Source organism: Oncorhynchus tshawytscha, linkage group LG16 (assembly GCF_018296145.1).
Source record: "Oncorhynchus tshawytscha isolate Ot180627B linkage group LG16, Otsh_v2.0, whole genome shotgun sequence".
In the NCBI taxonomy this organism is placed as follows: domain Eukaryota; kingdom Metazoa; phylum Chordata; class Actinopteri; order Salmoniformes; family Salmonidae; genus Oncorhynchus; species Oncorhynchus tshawytscha.
This window is the reverse complement of record NC_056444.1, coordinates 11250562-11274692: the sequence shown is the minus strand read 5'-3', so window position 1 is coordinate 11274692 and position 24131 is coordinate 11250562. Positions and strand designations below refer to the sequence as shown.

The 24131-nt window shown below is 45.2% G+C and overlaps 1 protein-coding gene across 1 annotated transcript in view; it reads right to left on the bottom strand.

Moving 5' to 3' along the window:
- The window catches only part of LOC112215315 (piezo-type mechanosensitive ion channel component 2), a 93882-nt gene that overhangs the window by 46294 nt on the left and 23457 nt on the right, over positions 1-24131 (bottom strand). Inside the window, exons 2-3 of the mRNA XM_024374243.2 lie at positions 17486-17581; positions 1573-1698 (exon numbers count right to left, since the gene is read on the bottom strand). Coding sequence (XP_024230011.2) covers positions 1573-1698; positions 17486-17581 — 222 coding nt within the window. The remainder of the gene's footprint in view (positions 1-1572; positions 1699-17485; positions 17582-24131) is intronic.

The following is a 24131-nucleotide window of genomic DNA, read 5'->3' as shown; positions in this document are numbered from 1 at the left end:
TTTACCAAAGAGCACCGTCTATAGTGTCCACTATGATTTACCCAAGAGCACCATCTATAGTGAACACTATTATTTACCCACGAGCACCATCTATGGTGTACACTACCCAAGAGCACTGTCTATAGTGAACACTATTATTTACCCAAGAACACCGTCTATGGTGTACACTACCCAAGAGCAGCGTCTATGGTGTACACTACCCAAGAGCACCGTCTATGGTGTACACTACCCAAGAGCAGCGTCTATGGTGTACACTACCCAAGAGCAGCGTCTATGGTGTACACTACCCAAGAGCACCGTCTATGGTGTACACTACCCAAGAGCACCGTCTATGGTGTACACTACCCAAGAGCACCGTCTATGGTGTACACTACCCAAGAGCACCGTCTATGGTGTACACAACCAAGAGCACTGTCTATGGTGTACACTACCCAAGAGCACCGTCTATGGTGTACACTACCCAAGAGCACCGTCTATGGTGTACACTACCCAAGAGCACCGTCTATGGTGTACACTACCCAAGAGCACCGTCTATGGTGTACACTACCCAAGAGCACCGTCTATGGTGTACACTACCCAAGAGCACCCTCTGTAGTGTCCAATATTATTTCTGCTTATATTATCTGTTCATTGCATTCTGACTGCAACTGACTTCAGGACTGCCGTAACTTCCCACTGTATTATGTTTGGCAGGCTATTTTCATCAGTATTCTGGAATTCCCGGGGTATTTGAGAGAAAAAAGTCTGTTAACTCAGCTGTTTACAAGAGAACAGCGTCTAGACAGAGGCTTACAGGTGATACATAATTCCAACTTTTTAACCCAATAAACTATTTATACATCGCACACAAAGTTACACTTGGTTTTTCAAAACTTGGTGAATCGCTGAAGTTCTTTGATCGATTGTTTTCGATAAGTCTTTTGACGTAACACCGTGCATGCTAACACTAGGGTCAGACGGGTGTTTCAAGGGTTCTTATGCAACTTGAAGACCCCGCACATAATTTAAAACATTTTATGATTGTACTCTACATCTGAGACAGACCACCTTCGCTCTAAATTTTCGGTCGGGGTTTGAATGCACTTCTGTCAGGGCAGCATGAGTGAGGGAGTTTTTTATTTTCATTATGTTTATCCCCATCTTGAGTGCAGATGTTGTGGCTTATATTGCTACTCGGAGAGATTTGTGCCAGTGGTTTGCAGCAGCAACAGCGGGGCCTGTGTTGGGCCGCGACGCAGACCAGGGCTCAGGTTCTGGTCTGAAAAACCTGGTGTCGGGCCAGTGGGTAACCCGATCTAGGCGTGGACTGGGTTGTAACCTCCGCTCACCCCCACCCTGCAGCCTCAGCCGGCCCATGTCCCACTTACTGGGGTCGATGCTCCCTCTACAGACTTCAACCCTTTTATTGTCCCCAGCACAAGGTAAAAAATATCTGGGATACTATAGTTCAGCTCATGAAACATGGGACCAACACTTTACATATTGCGTTTATATATTTTTTAATTTTTTATTATTATATATTTTTTGACATCACACTTTAATGGGAGTGTAGTAGAGAAGATTGGTACTCACAGTTGAAGTTGGGTTCTATGTTGTCTCCTGCTAGCAGACTGTTGATGGTAACCTGGTAGATGATGTGCAGCAGCAGGAAAGCCATACTGGTGAAGCACAGGGACTTAACCAGGCACCCTGTGTGACCTGAAAGAGAGAGAAATGATCCTCTAAGGTTTCTCGGATACTGAGGTCCAGTGCATAATTCAGATTGAATAGCTTACACAACATTAGAGGGTCTGTCAAGTCAAATAGTAGTAGTGTAACTACTTCCTAGTTATGGTTCAGATTTTCCTCGTGATGAAAGAGTAATAAGACTATGAGACAAATGTTCACTTTATTAGGACAAATAAACATTTGTATTTTAATAATTTCATAACTGGTCTCATGTCATTAGTAAGGCCATACTTTAAAAACACAATGCATTTTACCAAATCATATTCGATGCATGACAGAGCTAAAAAAACACTCGCAACTAACTATTCATCGCACAATACTCCACCGACTGTAGGGTAACATTAGATACTTGTCATTGACAGAGTGGAAACCTCACAGCCCAGTTATATGGTTTCCAGTTCACATAGCTTAACCTGTCTGGTCCCATCCTAATAGGCCAGGATAGAGTAATCCACCTCCATTAATCCTAATACAGTACTGTATTACAGGTTTCCCTGCTGACCAGGGACAGTAATATCCCAGTGATAGTTTTGGCAGGCCGGTGGCCATCCATGTTTGGACCAACCTAAACACATGGTGACCTCTAAAGTCAAATGTGATGGATAAAACAGAGCTCAACAACTAGTGATGATTGGCCGACTGTCTGGTTGATGGCTGATTGGACGGTTTGCTTAGAGATGTTGATAGGAGGGATTAGGGGACGATGCAGAGCAGAGGTGTCTGGATGTCTTGCAGGGAAAAAGTATGATAAAACAGTGGGAAGTGAACAAGAACAAACCCCTGAATGGAAATGCTTCAGCTGGTTCAGTCGATTAGTACAACTGTCACACCCTGATCTGTTTCTCCTGTCTTTGTGATTGTCTCCACCCTCCTCCAGGTGTTGCCCATCTTCCCCATTATCCCCTGTGCATTTATACCTGTGTTATCTATTTGTCTGTTGCCTGTTCGTTTTGTTCTTCAAACCTACCAGAGTTTTTCCCCTTGCTCCTGCCTTGTCTATTTTCTTGTTTTCCCAGTTTTGTCTTTTTGCCTGCCCTGGCCCTGACCCTGACCCTGGCCCTGACCCTGGCCCTGCCCTGGCCCTGGCCCTGGCCCTGACCCCCTGGCCTTTGACTCCTGACCTCTGCCTGCCCTGGCCCTGGCCCTGACCCTGGCCCTGACCCTGGCCCTGACCCTGACCCTGGCCTGCCATCCTGGCCCTGACCCTGGCCCTTGCCCTGGCCCTGACCCTGGCCCTGACCCTGACCCTGACCCTGGCCCTGACCCTGGCCCTGGCCCTGACCCTGACCCTGACCCTGGCCCTGACCCTGGCCCTGACCCTGCCTGCCATCCTGTACCTTTGCCCTCTACTCTGGATTACCGACCTCTGCCTGCCCTGGCCCTGGCCCTGACCCTGCCTGCCATCCTGTACCTTTGCCCTCTACTCTGGATTACCGACCTCTGCCTGCCCTGGCCCTGACCCTGCCTGCCATCCTGTACCTTTGCCTTCTACTCTGGATTACCGACCTCTGCCTGCCCTGACCATGACCCTGACCCTGCCTGCCATCCTGTACCTTTGCCCTCTACTCTGGATTACCGACCTCTGCCTGCCCTGACCATGACCCTGACCCTGCCTGCCATCCTGTACCTTTGCCCTCTACTCTGGATTACCGACCTCTGCCTGCCCTGACCATGACCCTGACCCTGCCTGCCATCCTGTACCTTTGCCCTCTACTCTGGATTACCGACCTCTGCCTGCCCTGACCATGACCCTGACCCTGCCTGCCATCCTGTACCTTTGCCCTCTACTCTGGATTACCGACCTCTGCCTGCCCTGACCATGACCCTGACTCTGCCTGCCATCCTGTACCTTTGCCCTCTACTCTGGATTACCGACCTCTGCCTGCCCTGACCATGACCCTGACTCTGCCTGCCATCCTGTACCTTTGCCCTCTACTCTGGATTACCGACCTCTGCCTGCCCTGACCATGACCCTGACCCTGCCTGCCATCCTGTACCTTTGCCCTCCTCTGGATTATCAACCTCTGCCTGCCCTGACCATGACCCAGCCTGCCTGCCTCCGGTACCTTTGCCCCACTACTCTGGATTACCGACCTCTGCCTGCCCTGACCCTGACCCTGGCCCTGACCCTGCCTGCCATCCTGTACCTTTGCCCTCTACTCTGGATTACCGACCTCTGCCTGCCCTGGCCCTGGCCCTGACCCTGGCCCTGACCCTGGCCCTGACCCTGGGCCTGACCCTGGCCCTGACCCTGCCTGCCATCCTGTACCTTTGCCCTCTACTCTGGATTACCGACCTCTGCCTGCCCTGGCCCTGGCCCTGACCCTGCCTGCCACCCTGTACCTTTGCCCTCTACTCTGGATTACCGACCTCTGCCTGCCCTGACCATGACCCTGACCCTGCCTGCCATCCTGTACCTTTGCCCTCTACTCTGGATTACCGAACTCTGCCTGCCCTGACCATGACCCTGACCCTGCCTGCCATCCTGTACCTTTGCCCTCTACTCTGGATTACCGACCTCTGCCTGCCCTGGCCCTGACCCTGCCTGCCATCCTGTACCTTGCCTTCTACTCTGGATTACCGACCTCTGCCTGCCCTGACCATGACCCTGACCCTGCCTGCCATCCTGTACCTTTGCCCTCTACTCTGGATTACCGACCTCTGCCTGCCCTGACCATGACCCTGACCCTGCCTGCCATCCTGTACCTTTGCCCTCTACTCTGGATTACCGACCTCTGCCTGCCCTGACCATGACCCTGACCCTGCCTGCCATCCTGTACCTTTGCCCTCTACTCTGGATTACCGACCTCTGCCTGCCCTGACCATGACCCTGACCCTGCCTGCCATCCTGTACCTTTGCCCTCTACTCTGGATTACCGACCTCTGCCTGCCCTGACCATGACCCTGACCCTGCCTGCCATCCTGTACCTTTGCCCTCTACTCTGGATTACCGACCTCTGCCTGCCCTGACCATGACCCTGACCCTGCCTGCCATCCTGTACCTTTGCCCTCTACTCTGGATTACCGACCTCTGCCTGCCCTGACCATGACCCTGACCCTGCCTGCCATCCTGTACCTTTGCCCTCTACTCTGGATTACCGACCTCTGCCTGCCCTGACCATGACCCTGACTCTGCCTGCCATCCTGTACCTTTGCCCTCTACTCTGGATTACCGACCTCTGCCTGCCCTGACCATGACCCTGACCCTGCCTGCCATCCTGTACCTTTGCCCTCTACTCTGGATTATCAACCTCTGCCTGCCCTGACCATGACCCTGAGCCTGCCTGCCGTCCGGTACCTTTGCCCCACTACTCTGGATTACCGACCTCTGCCTGCCCTGACCATGACCCTGACCCTGACCCTGCCTGCCGTCCTGTACCTTTGCCTGCCAGTGTTCAAATTAATAAACTTTTGTTACTTCAACATTGTCTGCACCTGGGTCTTACCTTCAAACGTGTAACATCTAACCAGGAAGCAGAAAAGCCCACTCAGTTCATGGCAGATCCAAACAAGATGTTGGCAGGTTTTCATCAAAACAAACAAGTACGTGTATTATTCCTAACTATGGATCCATAACTCTAAGCAAGGTATCAAATTCAGCTAACAAATTGGCACCTTCCATTTAACTCAGTGAGATGCTGACACTAGCTCAAAACGTGTGAGAGAGAGCTCCATAGGCGTGTGTCAGCCACTAACTGTGTAAGGAGCCTGACACTGAGCAGGGGAACACTCCTGTAAACTCCCGAAGAGACACTTCCATCTCTCTTTAAGGATTAATGATCCCACTTCTGACACCAATGCCTTGTGACTCAGACTTCCATAGAAACGTGATGCTATCCTGATATGGACACTGTCCTATAGTAGGGACACTCAGCTATCTCTGTCACGTAGAAAGTGTGACTCCCTCATTTAATTATGTTATGAATCAAATATTGTGCTCACATATGGCGATATCCGCAGGTTGATCAACTTAGAGCCAAACTTCAGGTGTACGTCTAACATTGGATTGAACTTCCTGTAAAACACTGGGGCTACAATTAAAGTCAAATGTCAAATCTGTGGTGTATTAACATTGCATTTGCCGCAATTGCAGCCAATAAAGGGGTTTTCAGTGAATGGTGTTGAGCATCCAATTATAGTTTGTTTTAGATTAGACATTTGAGATGTATTATTCCAACCCAACATGGCTGCAGGGTAACTTTCACACACCCCTACATCCCCATCTATTGTGGTTCTCTTCCATAACAGGCTATATGTATGAGAAAGAGAGGGAGCCACTACACACTTTTCATGAGGCTCCACACATCAAACAGAGGACACGTTACATCATAAACACCTACTGGTTATCATTTTTTTTATTGTCTTGCAAGAGATATGGAAATGAGTTGGAGTGGCAACCTGGTATGTACATTACAATGAGATACTGTTGTGGAAAAGACATCAATGAACCTATTCATGTACACTGTTAGAAAAAAAAGGTGCTATCTAGAACCTAAAAGGGTAATTTGACTATCCACATAGGAGAACCCTTTGAATAACCCTGGTTGGTTCCAGGGAAAAAGCTTTTGATTCCAATTAGAACCATTTTGAGGTTTCTACATGGAACCCAAAATGGTTCTACCTGGAACCAAAAAGGGTTATCCTATGGGGACAGTCGAAGAAGGAGAGTAGTATATACACTGAGTATATACACTGAGTATATACCCCCCCACACACACACACACACACACACACACACTTTTGCTCTCAGAGCAGCCTCAATTCGTTGGGGCTTGAACTCTATAAGGTGTCGAAAGCGTTCCACAGGGATGCTGGCCAATGTTGACTCCAATGCTTCCCACAGTTGTGTCAAGTTGGCTGGATGTCCTTTGGGTGGTGGACTGTTCTTGATACACACAGGAAACTATTGAGCATGGAAAAACCCAGCAGCACTACAGTTCTTGACACAAACCGGTGTGACTGGCACCTAGTACCATACTCGGTTCTTAAATCTTTTGTCTTGCTCATTCACACTCAGAATGGCACACATTCACAATCCATTTCTCAATTGTCTCAAGGCTTAAAAATCCTTCTTTAACCTGTCTCCTCCCCTTCATCTACACTGATTGAAGTGGATTTAACAGTTGACATCAATAAGGGATCATATTCAATCTCGTATTGATTCAGCATGAATGTTCACAATGGCTTCTGATAGACGTTATAGCATGTATTGAAACCATTAGAAGTACCAGGAAATTCTCAAAAACACCACTGAGAGAAAGGCGATACTCACACAGTAAACTCAAATATGGACCAGATGTGTTGTGTGTGTGTGTGTGTGTGTGTGTGTGTGTGTGTGTGTGTGTGTGTGTGTGTGTGTGTGTGTGTGTGTGTGTGTGTGTGTGTGTGTGTGTGTGTGTGTGTGTGTGTGTGTGTGTGTGTGTGTGTGTGTGTGTGTGTGTGTGTGTGTGTGTGTGTGTGTGTGTGTGTGTGTGTGTGTGTGTGTGTGTGTGTGTGTGTGTGTGTGTGTACAGAATAATTCGAAAAGAGGTTGCCTTGGCATATTCCAACAACAGCAACAAAAAAAACTTGCGATTTAGCCCTATTTCTCTCTCTCTCTCTCCCTCCATTTTCTCTCCTCTTCCATTCACCACTGTGTTTGAATTAATGTTGAGATTAAAGGTTGGTATGAATCTGGATCTCAGGATGCCAGTGAAAGGAAACTGGCGAGCGGATGGTGTGTGTTTGGCACAAGCCCCACATGTTTTTAATTCCCACGACTGTTATCTGAATTCTGAAATTTCATCAACTTAATCGCATTTAAAGATTGTCCCTGGGAGAAGTGCAGGCTGCCAAGCCTTGGGAGTGAGCTGCTTAGCTCATTGAAAAGGGCCCCTAGGTCGGGTCTGGCTTGCGTGGGGCCAACGATGCTTGAGTTGCAACTTGGCTTCCGTTGGCCCATCATAACATCTAATTTTTTTGAAAGCTGCTCCTTGCCAATCCTGTTGCCCAAAAGTAAAGCTCTTTATGGGCCATCACAAATCAGTGATCGGGAGTAAATCACATTATTACAAAATGCACTCTAATCTATGACCCTTTCCTGCAGTTCTAATAGAGAGAGAACAGCAGATTTGTGAGTCCATACTGTCAGACCGAGAGAATCATTTTTTAAATTTAACTATACGTGTCAGTTAAGAACAAATTCTTATTTGCAATGACGGCCTACCAGGGAACAGTGGGTTAACTAACTTGTTCAGGGGCAGAACGACAGATTTGTGGTGACAGGTAGCCTAGTGGTTAGAGTGTTAGACTTGTAACCGAAAGGTTGCAAGATGAAATCCCAGAGTTGACAAGGCAAAATTCTGTCGTTCTGCCCCTGAACAAGGCAGTTAACCCACTGTTCCTAGGCTGTCATTGAAAATAAGAAATTGTTCTTAACTGACTTGCCTAGTTAAATAAAAAACATAAATAATTTTACCTTGTAAGCCCTGGGATGCGATCCAGCAACCTTTCGGTTCCTGGCCCAATGCTCTAACCACTAGGCTACCTGCCTCACCAAGAATAAATGTACACAATGTACATGCATGTAGTAGTGTAGTCTATTGGTTCCCAAACTCATTTAGAGGCCAACTTACACATATGACAGAGCCGGGCCAAAATTTATAGCGCCACCTATTGAAAATACCCCAGCAGACTGACCCCCCCACAGCTTGGGAAACACTGGTTTAGTCAATTGAAACACCACTATTTCAGTTGACAAAGTTGATTGGCATTGATTAGCTTTGTCATGGGAGCCATTGTCAATAGCAGTACAAATAGTGTGTTTGGATGATTTTACTACATCTAATCATAAGGGATGTAAAATCCCTAATCAGCCAAACAAATTACTAGCTCTGATCAAATATGGCCCAATGTTTTAAGGTTAATTTTGGTTACTCAAAATTATTGTGAATGTAAAATGACTCAAAATGACTCAAAATGCATGTTGACTCAAAATGACTCAAAATCTAAGTTGTTGACATTTTGTTGTTGAAAACTATAACATTAAAACATTGTAATCCTATTTTCTAAACCAGGATACTGTAAATACATACTGCCATATATACCACCTGTTTGCCCCTTTACTTTTCCAAGTTAAATTGAGCTTTGTGTTAATACTATGTTACATACCCGCTCAATGTGTAATCTGTTTCATCTGGAGTAATCTAGTGGAAAGCACTTACCCTTTAATTACAGCCTAGCAAGAAATCTAAATTGTGCTACCAGGCCACAGTTACCTTCACATGCCACATCCCCTTTAAGCTGCTCGAGGAATGAATACAGGTCTAAACCAGCCTGGAGAGAATTCTTTGTGTGCAAGTCCCAAGACATATTAGACTGTGGTGTGAATAAATACATATTAGGTATAATTGTGCATTTAGATTAAAGTGGAGTGATACTACTAGGCCTAGAATGCTGAGGAAAGGAGTGGAGTGATACTACTATGCCTAGAATGCTGAGGAAAGGAGTGGAGTGATACTACTAGGCCTAGAATGCTGAGGAAAGGAGTGGAGTGATACTACTAGGCCTAGAATGCTGAGGAAAGGAGTGGAGTGATATTACTAGGACTAGAATGCTGAGGAAAGGAGTGGAGTGATATTACTAGGCCTAGAATGCTGAGGAAAGGAGTGGAGTGATATTACTAGGCCTAGAATGCTGAGGAAAGGAGTGGAGTGATATTACTAGGCCTAGAATGCTGAGGAAAGGAGTGGAGTGATACTACTATGCCTAGAATGCTGAGGAAAGGAGTGGAGTGATATTACTAGGACTAGAATGCTGAGGAAAGGAGTGGAGTGATATTACTAGGACTAGAATGCTGAGGAAAGGAGTGGAGTGATATTACTAGGCCTAGAATGCTGAGGAAAGGAGTGGAGTGATACTACTAGGCCTAGAATGCTGAGGAAAGGAGTGGAGTGATACTACTATGCCTAGAATGCTGAGGAAAGGAGTGGAGTGATACTACTAGGCCTAGAATGCTGAGGAAAGGAGTGGAGTGATATACTAGGCCTAGAATGCTGAGGAAAGGAGTGGAGTGATACTACTAGGCCTAGAATGCTGAGGAAAGGAGTGGAATGATACTACTAGGCCTAGAATGCTGAGGAAAGGAGTGGAGTGATATTACTAGGACTAGAATGCTGAGGAAAGGAGTGGTGATATTACTAGGACTAGAATGCTGAGGAAAGGAGTGGAGTGATACTACTATGCCTAGAATGCTGAGGAAAGGAGTGGAGTGATATTACTAGGACTAGAATGCTGAGGAAAGGAGTGGAGTGATGCTACTATGCCTAGAATGCTGAGGAAAGGAGTGGAGTGATGCTACTAGGCCTAGAATGCTGAGGAAAGGAGTGCAGTGATACTACTATGCCTAGAATGCTGAGGAAAGGAGTGGAGTGATATTACTAGGACTAGAATGCTGAGGAAAGGAGTGGAGTGATATTACTAGGCCTAGAATGCTGAGGAAAGGAGTGGAGTGATATTACTAGGCCTAGAATGCTGAGGAAAGGAGTGGAGTGATATTACTAGGACTAGAATGCTGAGGAAAGGAGTGGAGTGATGCTACTAGGCCTAGAATGCTGAGGAAAGGAGTGCAGTGATATTACTAGGTAATGGCATTGAGGAGTATACCATCTCAGTCATCGGCTTCATCAATAAGTGTATCGACGACGTCGTCCCCACAGTGACCGTACATACATTTCCCAACCAGAAGCCATGGATTACAGGCAACATCCACACCAAGCAAAAGTCTAGAGCTGCCGCTTTCAAGGAGCGGGACACTAATCTGGACGCTTATAAGAAATCCCGCTACGCCCTCAGACGAACCATCAAACAGGCAAAGCATCAATACAGGATTAAGATTGAATCCTACTACACTGGCTTTGACGCTCGTCGGATGTGGCAGGGCTTGAAAACTATTACGGACTAATAAGGGAAACACAGCTGCAAGCTGCCCAGTGACTCGAGCATACCAGATGAGCTAAATGCCTTTTGTGTTCGCTTCGAGGCAAGCAACACTGAAGAATAAAAGAGAGCATCAGCTGTTCCGGGCGACTGTGTGTTGACCTCTTCAAAGGTCTTGTTCACATCAGATACTGAGAGTGTTATCATTCACAAAGCCGCGGTCCAGATGGATTACCAGGACGTGTACTCAAAGCATGCGTGGACCCTCTACCTGACTGAGTCTGTAATACCTACATGTTTCAAGCAGACCAACATAGTCCCTGTGCCTAAGGAAGTGAAGGTAACCTGCCCCGTAGCACTCACATCAGTAGCCATGGAGTGCTTTGAAAGGCTGGTATTCGGCTCACATCAACAACCTCATCCCTAAGATCCACTCCAATTTGCATACCGCCCCAATAGATCCCCAGATGAGGCAATCTCAATCGTACTACACACTGTCCTTTCCCACCTGGACAAAAGGAACACCTATGTGAGAATGCTGTTATTAATTGACTACAGCTCAGTGTTCAACATGTCATGACTGTCCTGATCAGGTCCAGTTACAGGAGACCACAACCCTACAGATTATCTCTCAACCCCAACAGAGGAGGAGAGATCTAGGGGTCTGAAGATGTGGGGGGTTTTATGACCCCTCACGCCCCTGGTAAATCTCAGGCCACAGACAAATTCCTTTGTCCTGTTACTATGGAGAACCAGCCTCTAAACATTAAACATGAAATAAAGGGACTTTATTTATAAAGGGAACAATGGTTTCCATCAGCCACAATGGTGGTCATGACGATAGATGGAATATGAAAATGTATGTCATTTTTGTTTTGTTATTGAAGGTTAATAGATGACGTTATTACAAAAATATTGTAACATGAAGAGTTTTCCTAGTATATGTTCAATGTTTATACATTGTACGTTGTGTGGAAAATTTCCAAATCAAAGGGAATGTTTTGGTAAAGATGAAATGTTAAGTTAGTTGTCTAAAATTGGATTTGAGAAAAACCTAGACCTTGCTCTTAATTTGGTACGCCCAGAGAATTGCCCTTAAAGGCGGTTACACCCACTTCTGACACGAGGGTATAAAACCTGTGAGTAAAGAATTTACAGAGAAGACTATGTGACCCAAGGTCTAAAAAGTCAACGAACCCAAAACACAACGCAAGTTTGAAGACAAAGAAATCTTTTTCTACCCAAGCTACGGATGAGTAACTGTGTCTAAGCGGGTGAATTCAAGTCGAACCACCTAGCCTCCATCTCCCATCGAATCGTGGTATCTACACTGTTTCATTCCAATGCTGTGAGCTCTGAGCTACAGAGCTGTCTGTCCTCAGAAGACCCCTTCCAGAGCAAGGGTGAGGAAACAGACTCCTAAGCGAAAAGGACACTGACATCAGGAGGACGATCAGAAAGGTGCGCCGGAGAAGTGCGTCATCGAGCAGCCTGAACGGTCTACGCAGAGAATCCTCGGAGGTCTTCCCCACGTAATTACATCATTATATTCTGACCCATAAGAGCGGCAGTTTGGGGCAAGGCTAGGGTTAGAATAGCATAGCTGACAAATTCACCCAAATGTATATTTCTCTCGTGTACTTTCTTTTTCCTCTCTCTTTGAAATCCCCATTTTGGGTAACGCCCTATAGTGTGTTGGCCCGTTATACTAAGTTCTAATCAATAGCCTATAATGTGTTTTTTTTCTATGTGTATCTCTTGTCATCATTTTAGCTTTCTATTAAATAAATATTCAACTAAGATTGGTGTGGTACAAACTCATTGGTGAGACCCAGGTCCGTGCAGATTTACGGACTATACGACGTTCAGAACGAGATTGTAGAGGTAACTGGTTAATTAGAGGCTGTTGTAAAATCGATATTCTGATATTCTTTGAGTTAATTTGGGAAATAGAAACTCAATAAAAACTAGTTTTCCCATGGTGCCCCAGGTTAATGAGTTAATAATTGCTTGATTCAGTTAATCACGCAATTAGAAACTTTTAATCATTCGATGAACAACAGTCATCACATTAACTAATACAACGTCACGACAAACACCATAGTCCCCAAAAGGCACATTACTAAGCTAAGGACCCTGGGACTAAACACCTCCCTCTGCAACTGGATCCTGGACTTCCTGATGGGCTGCCACCAGGTGGTAAGGGTAGACAACAGCATGTCTGCCATGCTGATCCTCAACACTGGGGCCCATCAGGGGTGCGTGCTTAGTCCTCTCATGTACTCCCTGTTCACTCATGACTACGTGGTCCGTATTGAAGCTGGTCAAGAGTTTCAAGTTCCTTGGTGTACACATCACCAACAAACTATCATGGTCCAAACACACAAAGACAGACGTGAAGAGGGCATGACAACACCTTTCCCCCCTCAGGAGACTGAAAAGATTTGGCATGGGTTCCCAGATCCTAAAAAAGTTATACAGCTGCACGATCGAGGGCATTCTGACCGTTTGCATTACCACCTGGTATGGCAAATGCTCGGCATCTGACCGAAAGGCGCTACAGAGGGTAGTGCATACAGCCTAGTACATCACTGGGGCCAAGCTTCCTGCCATCCAGCACCTATATAGTAGGCTGTGTCAGAGGAAAGCCCCAAAAATGGTCAAAAACTCCAGCCACTCAAGTCATAGACTGTTCTCTCTGCTCCCGCACGGCAAGCGGTACCGGAGCGCCAAGTCTTGGACCAAAATGCTCCTTATCAGCTTCTATCCCCAACCCATAAGACTGAACAATTAATCACATGGCCACCCGGACTATTTACATTGAAACCCCCCACTGCTGCTAATCGCTGTATATTATCTATGCATAGTCACTTTACCCCTACCTACATGTACAAATTCCCTCAACTAACCTGTACCCCCACACATTGACTCGGTATTGGTACCCCCTGTATATAGCCTCGTTATTGTTATTTTATTGTGTTACTTTTTGTAATGTTTTACTTAAGTTTATTTAGTAAATATTTTCTTAATTCTTCTTGAACTGCATTTGGTTAAGGGCTTGCATTTCATGGTTGTAATTCGGCGCATATGACAAAGTTTGATTTAATTTGAGTTAGCTGTAGCAAATGTAGCAAATGCTACAGCTAACAAAAAAGCTAACAAATGTTTAATCCATCAAGGAAACAAATTGTGAACCAGTCTCCAATTATACTTTCTGATGTGTCAGAGGCGTGTGTGCATGCTCGTGCGCGCGTGTGTGTGTGTACATGTGTGTGCGTGCGCTCGTAAGTGTGTGTGTGTGTGTGTGTGTGTGTGTGTGTGTGTGTGTGTGTGTGTGTGTGTGTGTGTGTGTGTGTGTGTGTGTGTGTGTGTGTGTGTGTGTGTGTGTGTGTGTGTGTGTGTGTGTGTGTGTGTGTGTGTGTGTGTGTGTGTTTGTGTGTGGGACATGACCTCATCGGCTGCCAAAGAATATTGTCAATGAACAAAGAAGTGTTCAAGGAGCCGGCTCAAGCCAGCATTCAGTATTACACTTGGAATGCAACCTCAAAAGAAAGAGCTAGTTGACTGGTCAACAGACAGTGATGCAGAAACTTGCATTCTTCAGCCTCCCTTAACATTTTGCACTATTGTTATTAAATTCAGTGCTGAACAAGCAACTGATCCAATTTCTATTCCAAACAACCAGTCCAAAAATGTTAAGGTTGAATGCAGCCATTTTTATCTCAATATCAAAACATTTCTGAGTAACAATTAAGTACCTTACTGTGATTGTTTTCAATTAAAACGGTCAAAAATGTACAAAAATAGCTTCTTAGCAAAGAGCAATTTCAAGCAAAAACTTTGCTAGGACTGTCTGGGAGTAGCCTGAGTAGAGGGGGGAAAACTGAAAACCTGCTGTTATTGACAGAGAGGTTTGGAACTCTCTTTCTTATTGGTATATTAACTAATGTCACCAGGCAGGCCAAAAGGCCATGCCACAACAACAAGCTGAGATTTCAGGTGTTCTTTTCAAACAGCTCTTACACTAAAAGGGAATTATCATAATTTTTACAATTTCACAACCTCATAGAGTGGAAATATATATAAAACACAGGAAAATCACATTTTGACTGCACTGGGCCATCAAACGTTATGAAACATCAATAAAAGTTCAAATACAATCCACATGATATAATATCCAATGAGTCAAAGCCTCACTGTCAGTTTGCCTTAACAGGGGGACCCAGAGGGTCCTGGTTGACAGGTTGCATTGAGGCAGGATTCAAAGAGAGAGAGGGGGAAGGTGGGATGGCAGGCAGATAGGCAGCTCATTGTGAACGGTGCTGGTGACTCATCGGCTTCCTGGGGAAAAGAGACAGAGGGTTTAAGGGAGGCGTGGGCCTGGGGTGCCCTGGTGACGACTTCTCCATTGAGCTCTGTTTCCTCAGGAAGCCCTCTTGTCTCCTGCGTCCCCCTCTCCAAGGACAGATTACGTCTGTTTGTATACCGTCCTTTCAGGATGGCTCGGAGTAGTGGGGTACTGGAGTTTGCTGGGATTGTGGTGTTGTATTGTATTACAGAGATTTCTCGGAGGAAACTTATATAGAACCCAAGTCATCAGGGGAAACGGCTTTTGTGTCAATTAGCGAGGCCTGGGTTGTTTACATCAAGGTTTTGGTTGGTTGATAAAGTGCATCAGCCCATGACACTCTGACTGGCTTCTCCAAACAGTTATACCACTGCACAAGTTGGACTTACTGTTTGTGTGTCTTCAATAGTAATGTTTGCTGTCTTCCTCACAGTTTGGATTTGACTGTGGGAATAACACCAACTGCGTGAATGCCGGAATGCGGGTATGATTGGATCGAGCCCTATTGAATTTGACTAAACATGACCTTTAATTAGCTGCTTGACCACAAAGGCCTCAACAGGTGTCGCAGAGGATGACATATGGACGGTCACTCAAGCTTTATTAGAAAAGCTGGGTAAAATCAGAGAACATTTTGGTTTATAAATGACTTGAGGAAAATAACTAATTGATGTCAATTTTTTTCCAGGAGAGTGGAGATGAGACTGAAGCCTTACACTGGAGTTGTGATGGAGGGAAACAGCTGGAGGAGAATAACAAGGAGAGGAAAGATGTCTCAATCTGTCCACCACTCTACAGCCAGCTGCTAGAAGACCAGAGAAGTCTTTACTTTTGAACCCTGACCACTATCCCTTCTTGATTGTCCATCACCGGCATATGATCTTGTTCTATCACAGTTTTTTGTCTCTGTCCATTCGGCTGCCTCAGCTGCTTCATCATCATCATCAAAAAAAAAAACATGGGAACCACAAAACTGTAACGCCATTCAAATGGTCATTTAATTTCCCTGGAGGTGTCGAGGTGGAATGAGTGTCATGTCTTCACCTCAATAGATGTCATAAAATTGTTTTTGGTGAGTAAATATTGAGCAAGAACCTGTCTTTGTGATGTACCGGCGTCATTGGGCAGATATTGGGTCAAGATTTTCCGGCTGAGATCCCCCCCACTGTCACCAACCCCCTCAACGTTTTGGTGGACTACTTTATTTGGGGGATAACTTTAGATTTTAGTGCCAAGCCTTGTCACCCCAAGGCAAGAGAATCTCCTGAAACAAGAGACACATGACTGACAGGCACGTGTTGCATGCTCTGACACGTCTGGAATTCTACCCACCCCTGTTTTGGTAAAAAGCTAAGGGATGGGGCTGGAGGAATGTAACTACTCTCAAATTCATAGAGAGAGCTATGGATGCAAGGACTGACCATCAATGACATCAAAATAATAGTTTTAATCATGTTTTGAGGCTATATAGTGTTTTTTCAATATTTACTTTTGTTGACAAATATTGGATTAAAACAAGTTTATATTTTGGGTTATGATTAGGTATGACAGTTGAACTAAGCTCATGAGGCATTTATAAGTTATATTAATCAAGAATCAATGGCTATATATATCATTAATTTATATACATTTTCAAAAAGTATGTAGTAAATCCAGAATACCAGATGGAGTGACTAAAACGTATTTCTCACCAGATAACGGCTGGGTTGAACTTGTGGCCAGCTGACACTCAAGGGGGAAAGTGAAGTAGGAGTGCATGTGTCTCTGTGTAGACAGGCAGAAGCTGCATTCTTTCATCTCACTCTGTCCTCCCTCCCTTTTCCTGAGTGGTGTTATCCCTGCCTGGCTGTCACACATTTTGGGAGGTAGTGTTAAGAGGAGATGTATCTTATATTTAACGGAAGGCTTACAGTGTACAATGAAAGCCATATTCAAACTCAGATGGTAAAGATTGAGGTGCACATGAAGGAAAACCGTACAGGAAAATGTTTCCTCTGTATTTTAAGGACATATATGGTGTGTGTGTGTGTGTGTGTGTGTGTGTGTGTGTGTGTGTGTGTGTGCGTGCGTGTGTGTGTGTGTATTGCAATTTCAAATCACAGCACCATCATTTCTCATCCCTGTCTCCTCCGACACAGACGCCGAGGAGTCTGAAATCATTCTCTCACTGAGTGCTGTAAATCCTAGGTTTAGGCCGAAGCCATCCATAAACCCTGATAATGTAGGCTATTTAACCTCTGGCTCATTAAAATGGATTGTTTGGTTTGATTTGATTTGTTTGCTCAAGGAATTACCAGTTAAGAGTCTCTAAAAGTGCTGTATGTGTCAGTTGACGCTCAGACAGATAACTGTTATCGCCACATCCTCATACCAAAACATATGTGGCCCCTACACTGATGGAAGAGAGCTGTACAGTAAGAACACATCCACTGAAAGAAACAACCCTGACTAAATAAGTTCACTGGAATTCATCATGGAGGAAACGTTTCTTACCTTGCATTGTCGTTTTGGTGGGTTCTGGGAACAGTGGGATGAGCAGGAGGTAGATGAGGTAGACAAAAGAGAACCCATTGTACCGGAACAGACAAGCTGCAAAACAACAAGGCAGCAAGTAACACATCGGATCAGAACCCATCTGTGACATAATACCATGGATAGATCAGAACCCATCTGTGACATAACATCGTGGATAAATCAGAACCCATCTGTGACATAACACCATGGATTAATCAGAACCCATCAGTGACATAACACCGTGGATAAATCAGAACCCATCTGTGATGTAACACCATGGATTAATCAGAACCCATCAGTGACATAACACCGTGGATAAATCAGAACCCATCTGTGATGTAACACCATGGATTAATCAGAACCCATCTGTGACATAACACCGTGGATAAATCAGAACCCATCTGTGACATAACTCCATGGATTAATCAGAACCCATCTGTGACGTAACACCATGGATAACCCTCCCCCCCAGAAGTTAGTAACCTTAATTAGAAGGAACCAAAATAAAACAGAGCAGCAGCACCAACGGTTCAAATTAAAGGGACGAAGAAGTTCTGTGTCTCTAACAGTTATGATTGCAGCTTTGGAGAGTGGTGTGAACAGTGTCGATAATGGAGGGAAGGGATAGCTCTGAAATAACAGTGTCGATGGATGGAAAGGGAAGGGAAGCTCTGTGAAAGAACAGTGTGGATGGGAGTGGAGGGAAGGGATAGCTCTGTAAAGAACAGTGTCATCTGGAGGGAAGGGATAGCTCTGTAAAGAACAGTGTCGATGGGAGTGGAGGGAAGGGAAGGGATAGCTCTGTAAAGAACAGTGTGGATGGGAGGGAAGGGAAGGGATAGCTCTGTAAAGAACAGTGTGGATGGGAGTGGAGAAGGGATAGCTCTGTAAAGAACAGTGTGGATGGGAGTGGAGGGAAGGGATAGCTCTGTAAAACCCATCGATGGGAGTGGAGGGAAGGGAAGGGATAGCTCTGTAAAGAACAGTGTGGATGGGAGTGGAGGGAAGGGAAAGGATAGCTCTGAAAGAACAGTGTCGATGGGATGGAGGGAAGGGATAGCTCTGTAAAGAACAGTGTGGATGGGAGTGGAGGGAAGGGAAGGGATAGCTCTGTAAAGAACAGTGTGGATGGGAGTGGAGGGAAGGGATAGCTCTGTAAAGAACAGTGTGGATGGGAGTGGAGGGAAGGGAAGGGAAGCTCTGTAAAGAACAGTGTCGATGGGAGTGGAGGGAAGGGATAGCTCAAAGTGTGGATGGGAGTGGAGGGAAGGGAAGGGATAGCTCTGTAAAGAACAGTGTGGATGGGAGTGGAGGGAAGGAAGGGATAGCTCTGTAAAGCAGTTGGATGGGAGTGGAGGGAAGGGATAGCTCTGTAAAGAACAGTGTCGATGGGAGTGGAGGGAAGGGATAGCTCTGTAAAGAACAGTGTGGGTGGAGGGAAGGGAAGGGAAGGGATAGCTCTGTAAAGAACAGTGTCGATGGGAGTGGAGGGAAGGGATAGCTCTGTAAAGAACAGTGTGGATGGGAGTGGAGGGAAGGGAAGGGATAGCTCTGTAAAGAACAGTGTGGATGGGAGTGGAGGGAAGGGATAGCTCTGTAAAGAACAGTGTCGATGGGAGTGGAGGGAAGGGAAGGGATAGCTCTGTAAAGAACAGTGTGGATGGGAGTGGAGGGAAGGGATAGCTCTGTAAAGAACAGTGTGGATGGGAGTGGAGGGAAGGGATAGCTCTGTAAAGAACAGTGTGGATGGGAGTGGAGGGAAGGGAAGGGATAGCTCTGTAAAGAACAGTGGATGGGATGGAGGGAAGGGAGCTCTGTAAAGAACAGTGTGGATGGGAGTGGAGGGAAGGGATAGCTCTGTAAAGAACAGTGTCGATGGGAGGGGAGGGAAGGGATAACTCTGTAAAGAACAGTGTGGATGGGAGTGGAGGGAAGGGATAGCTCTGTAAAGAACAGTGTGGATGGGAGTGGAGGGAAGGGAAGGGATAGCTCTGTAAAGAACAGTGTCAATGGGAGTGGAGGGAAGGGAAGGGATAGCTCTGTAAAGAACAGTGTCAATGGGAGTGGAGGGAAGGGATAGCTCTGTAAAGAACAGTGTCGATAGGAGTGGAGGGAAGGGATAGCTCTGTAAAGAACAGTGTGGATGGGAGTGCAGGGAACGGAAGGGATAGCTCTGTAAGGCCATAGCAGCAGGAAGATGGTTGGGGTGGGGGTGCTGCGACGGCTATATCGGTTCACCAATACAGGAGTTGTAAATGCCCATGCATTACTTTTATTTGATATTTTATTCATATATTTTTTTAGATTCCGATTTTGTCAGGGGGTGCTGCAGCACCCTCAGCACCCCTACTTCCTGCGGCTATGTATAAACCTCAACGTTTTTGACATACAATGTTTGATAGATGCCTGCACTGCACTCGACATTCCAACAGTGTTTGACAACAGGCGTTTGGCACTGGAGAAAACTTGGTAGATCTCTGTCGGAATGCCAAAACTGAGCAAAACGACATCTACCACGGCTACACCGTGCCAAAAAACGTCCAGATTGCATAAAGATAAACCGTTGCTGATGCCATTTAAGTCAAGCATTTTAGCCTGAGTATCAATCTGTCCATTAGTCTATCTGGGAAAACATACATGCAGCTCAATTTTCACCCGGCGCAAAGTTTATGAAAAATGTCATGTATGGCGCTTGTGTTAAATAGTCCTGTGAGTCCGTCGGCGCATTCAGCCAAAACTAATTATGTTTGCAGCATATTTCTTCAGACTTTCAAACAAAATGGACCACTCCTCTGAACAATGATGGACTTGAGTCGTTTTCTAAGGAGCTCTATGAATTATTATTGCATGTAACAGAGGTTGGTAGCCTGCTTAATGGTAAAATAAAGACTCCATCGCTCACAACCTAGAAATACACACAAAGCATAGATTCAAAATTACTATTATATTTTTATGCACAACAATGGACACACTTTTTTCCTTTGTGTATTTCCCTGGATACAGCACAGTGGCATTTGTTCCTATTTTGAATAGGTTATATTTCACAGTTTTAAGGTTTCGAAATGTACTTGTACTCATCTCTTCTCTCTTCTGCTTCATTCCTTTGTTTGCCATTAGAACAGCATTGTTTGCTTTTCCTGAGTGGAACACTCCCCATTGATCCAATTCAGTCCAGTGGGACGCATCAGTTTAAAGTGGAAACCCCTGTGACATTTACCACCAAGTTGTTTTTCAAATTAAGGATTGGGCCTTTATTAAACATTGCCTGCACTTACTTCAGAATTAAGTCATGTCAAGTAGTATTTACAGAATTATTCAAATGACCATCATATGACTAACACCAACATGTTAATAGCCCAAATACCAAACCAGTACAATTACACTTTATTCTATTTGAAAATGCTTACACTGCAGGTTGAAAGGTTCAGACGCTACAAGAGACCGTGACTCACAGGGAGGCCTAGTTCCAATAGTGGCGATGACGTCAGCATAACCCCACACATTTACATAGAAAAAACCCCACATAACTTCGCTTGTCTGTCACGAATGTTGAATAAAATTCAGTGGGTCGAATTTTGAGACAAAATATCCATAGGAAAGTATTATTAAACCCAACTCTGTGTGGAAAACAAGATTTGTTTTCTCGTGCACAAAGGCACATGCACAAGAAGGAAGTACATGCACTCAATGCATGCATACTGACCCAAGTCTTGCAGGTGTTTCTGGTTTTGTGCATGTGGCAGGTGTTAGAAACAGATATTTCTAATAAGTTGGGGAAATAATAATTTCCTGTGGATATTTTGTCTCAAATTTCGACCCACTGAAAGACCAACCTCACAGACAACCAGTAGAGCAAGTTCAAATATAATTTTATTCAGCATTTAGACTTTTCCACCTTTTCCACTGCTTTTTTAAAGACTTTACATCACAAACCACTCCCTGTTTCCATCCACAGTTTTTATGTCATACCTTATAAATAAAAAAATCACGACAGCTGTGATGGAAACTATCATGACACAAGGCGAGAGAGACCCAGATGCAGATGGTTGGAGTGTTTATTAATCCAAAGGGATAGGCAAGAGAATGGTCGTGGACAGGCAAAAAGGTCCAAACCAGATCAGAGTCCAGGCGGGTACAGAGTGGCAGACAGGCTCGTGGTCAAGGCAGGCAGAATGGTCAGGCAGGCGGGTACAGAGTGGCAGACAGACTCGTGGTCAGGGCAGGCAGAATGGTCAGGCAGGTGGATACAGAGTCCAGAAAACAGGCAAGGGTCAAAACCGGGAGGACTAGAAAAAGAAGACTAGAATAGCGTATGGGAAAAACACACTGGTTGACTTGACTTAAACATACAAGACGAACTGGCACAGAAAGACAGGAAACACAGGGATAAATACACTGGGGGAAATAAGCGACACCTGTAGGGGTGGAGACAATCACAGGAACAGGTGAAACAGATCAGGGCATGACAGAAACAGGAAGATTCGGTACAATTTTATAAATACCAACAGATCATTTTTTGTTAATTTTTGTGTCTGTAAAATGTATTATGCAAAATAATGGTGGTGGAAATGTGTTTAAGTGCAAATATTGACATAATAACCATCATATCGAAGTAAACTTGGAGTCACGTGATGATATGGTGTGTGGTCCTCCCACCTACGATTTGGGAAACCATGCAGTTTATTAGGCTACAGATGAAATAACTTCTGATGAACTTCACAGGGTGGTAAAACTGCACAGTGATGAGCTTGATGCTCTTTTCCAATAAATATAGATGGTATGATTCTGAATGACATGATGATCGATGCTTGGCTGCCGTTTGACAAATGCAATTATTCTTGCCTTTATCCATTATAATGTCATCATGTAGACTAGCCTACTTAGCTGCAAGCTGTTGGCTAGAGCACAGGCACCAAGACAAGACTGGGCAGGGGAGCAGCCATGGGTGGACCTGGGAGGACACCCACTGGGGAGCCAGGTCCAGCCAATCAGAATGAGTTTTTCCCCACAAAAGGGCTTTATTACAGACAGAAATACTCCTCCGCCAAGTACAATTTACAATTCATTTTTGTAAATTATTTTCAGCATTTTTCTCTAACATGTTTGTAAATACAACCTCCGGAATGTAAAGAGCCTCGAGGTTAGAGCATTGGGCCAGTTACCGAAAGGTTGCTGGTTTGAATCCCAGAGCCTACAAGGTGAAAACTCTGTTGCTTTGCCCTTGAGCAAGGCAGGTAACCCCAATTGCTCCAGGGGTGCTGGACAATGGTGACCCGAGCCGTGAACCCATTCCCTGTGGGTGTCTCAGGAGGAGTTAGGATACGCAAACAACACATTTCCATTAAGTATGAATATAAGTAGGAAAGTAGGAAATATAAGTAGGAATATAAGCCCCCCCCACTCCAATGTATTCTAAACATCTGTTCCACACCAACTAAATACCCTGCCAGGTCCACTACCTTAACACAGTAATTCAGCACACAACATTGGCCAATACTACAGAATATATGGAGGTAAACATATGCAAATGACAAAATATATGGAGGGAAATTCAGCGAGAGTAGAGAGATATCCCAGTTTACACTACGTGGCATTATTAAGTGAGTCATGGATTAAATACTGTAACATATAGTAACTGCACACCTGTTTCTACTGTATTTCAGTATGAACAATATATACGCAGCTATACATTTATACTGGTACACTAAATAAAGAGGACCCGTGACCCACATCTGCATCCTTTCCCCTGTGTGACAATCAAAGGTGTTATGACACTTCTTCAAACATGATCCTCATCGGCAGAGGACTGAAAATGTCTGGAATTATAGTCCAACAGAAGCAGCTGTGTACGCCTGCCTGCCTGCCTGCCTGCCTCTTAAAAGGTTGGCCCAGTGCATGGGTTGCAGGCAGACTTGTTTCAAGTTAGTGTACACCATTACAATAACAAAGTCAATTCATTAATATCACTTGAAGCAACAAGGTTCTGATTTGCGTTGCTGAGAGCAGAATATTTAGGCGTTTTCAACAGTGATTTAACACCGGAGGCGTTTATGTACAGGTATGCCTCCAAAATCACGTCGCTTTCACGCCTCCCTTGGAGGTCTGGAGAATTTTGATTGGATGTTGCAATTCAAGAACCCTCCCCCCACGTGCCCATTGGTGCTGCATGTTATGTTCGTCACTGTTTTCCGAACGGGAAGGACACATTTTGCAGAGAGTTGTTCCGTATGCTAGTTTCCAACATTGAAGAAAATTGAAGAAAACTTGAATTCTGTTTTGTCAGAAGTGTGCTCTGTACACTTAATTTGTGTGTGTGTCTGTGTGCGCGTGTGTAACAGTGTTGCATTCGTTGCTCCCCTCGCTCCAACCTGGGCTTCAACCAGAGGCCCTCTGAACACATCAACAACGGCCTCCCTCGAAGCATCGTTTCCTATCGCTCCACAAAAGCCACTGCCCTTGCGGGACAAGGGAAACAACTACTTCAAGGTCTCAGACGAGTGACGTCACCAGTTGAAATGCTACTAGTGTGTACCTCTAACTAGCTAACTATTTTAGCTAACCATTTTACACCGGCTACACGTGTGTGTTAGGGTTCTGGATCTGTGTGGTTGGTGAGCCCTGTCTC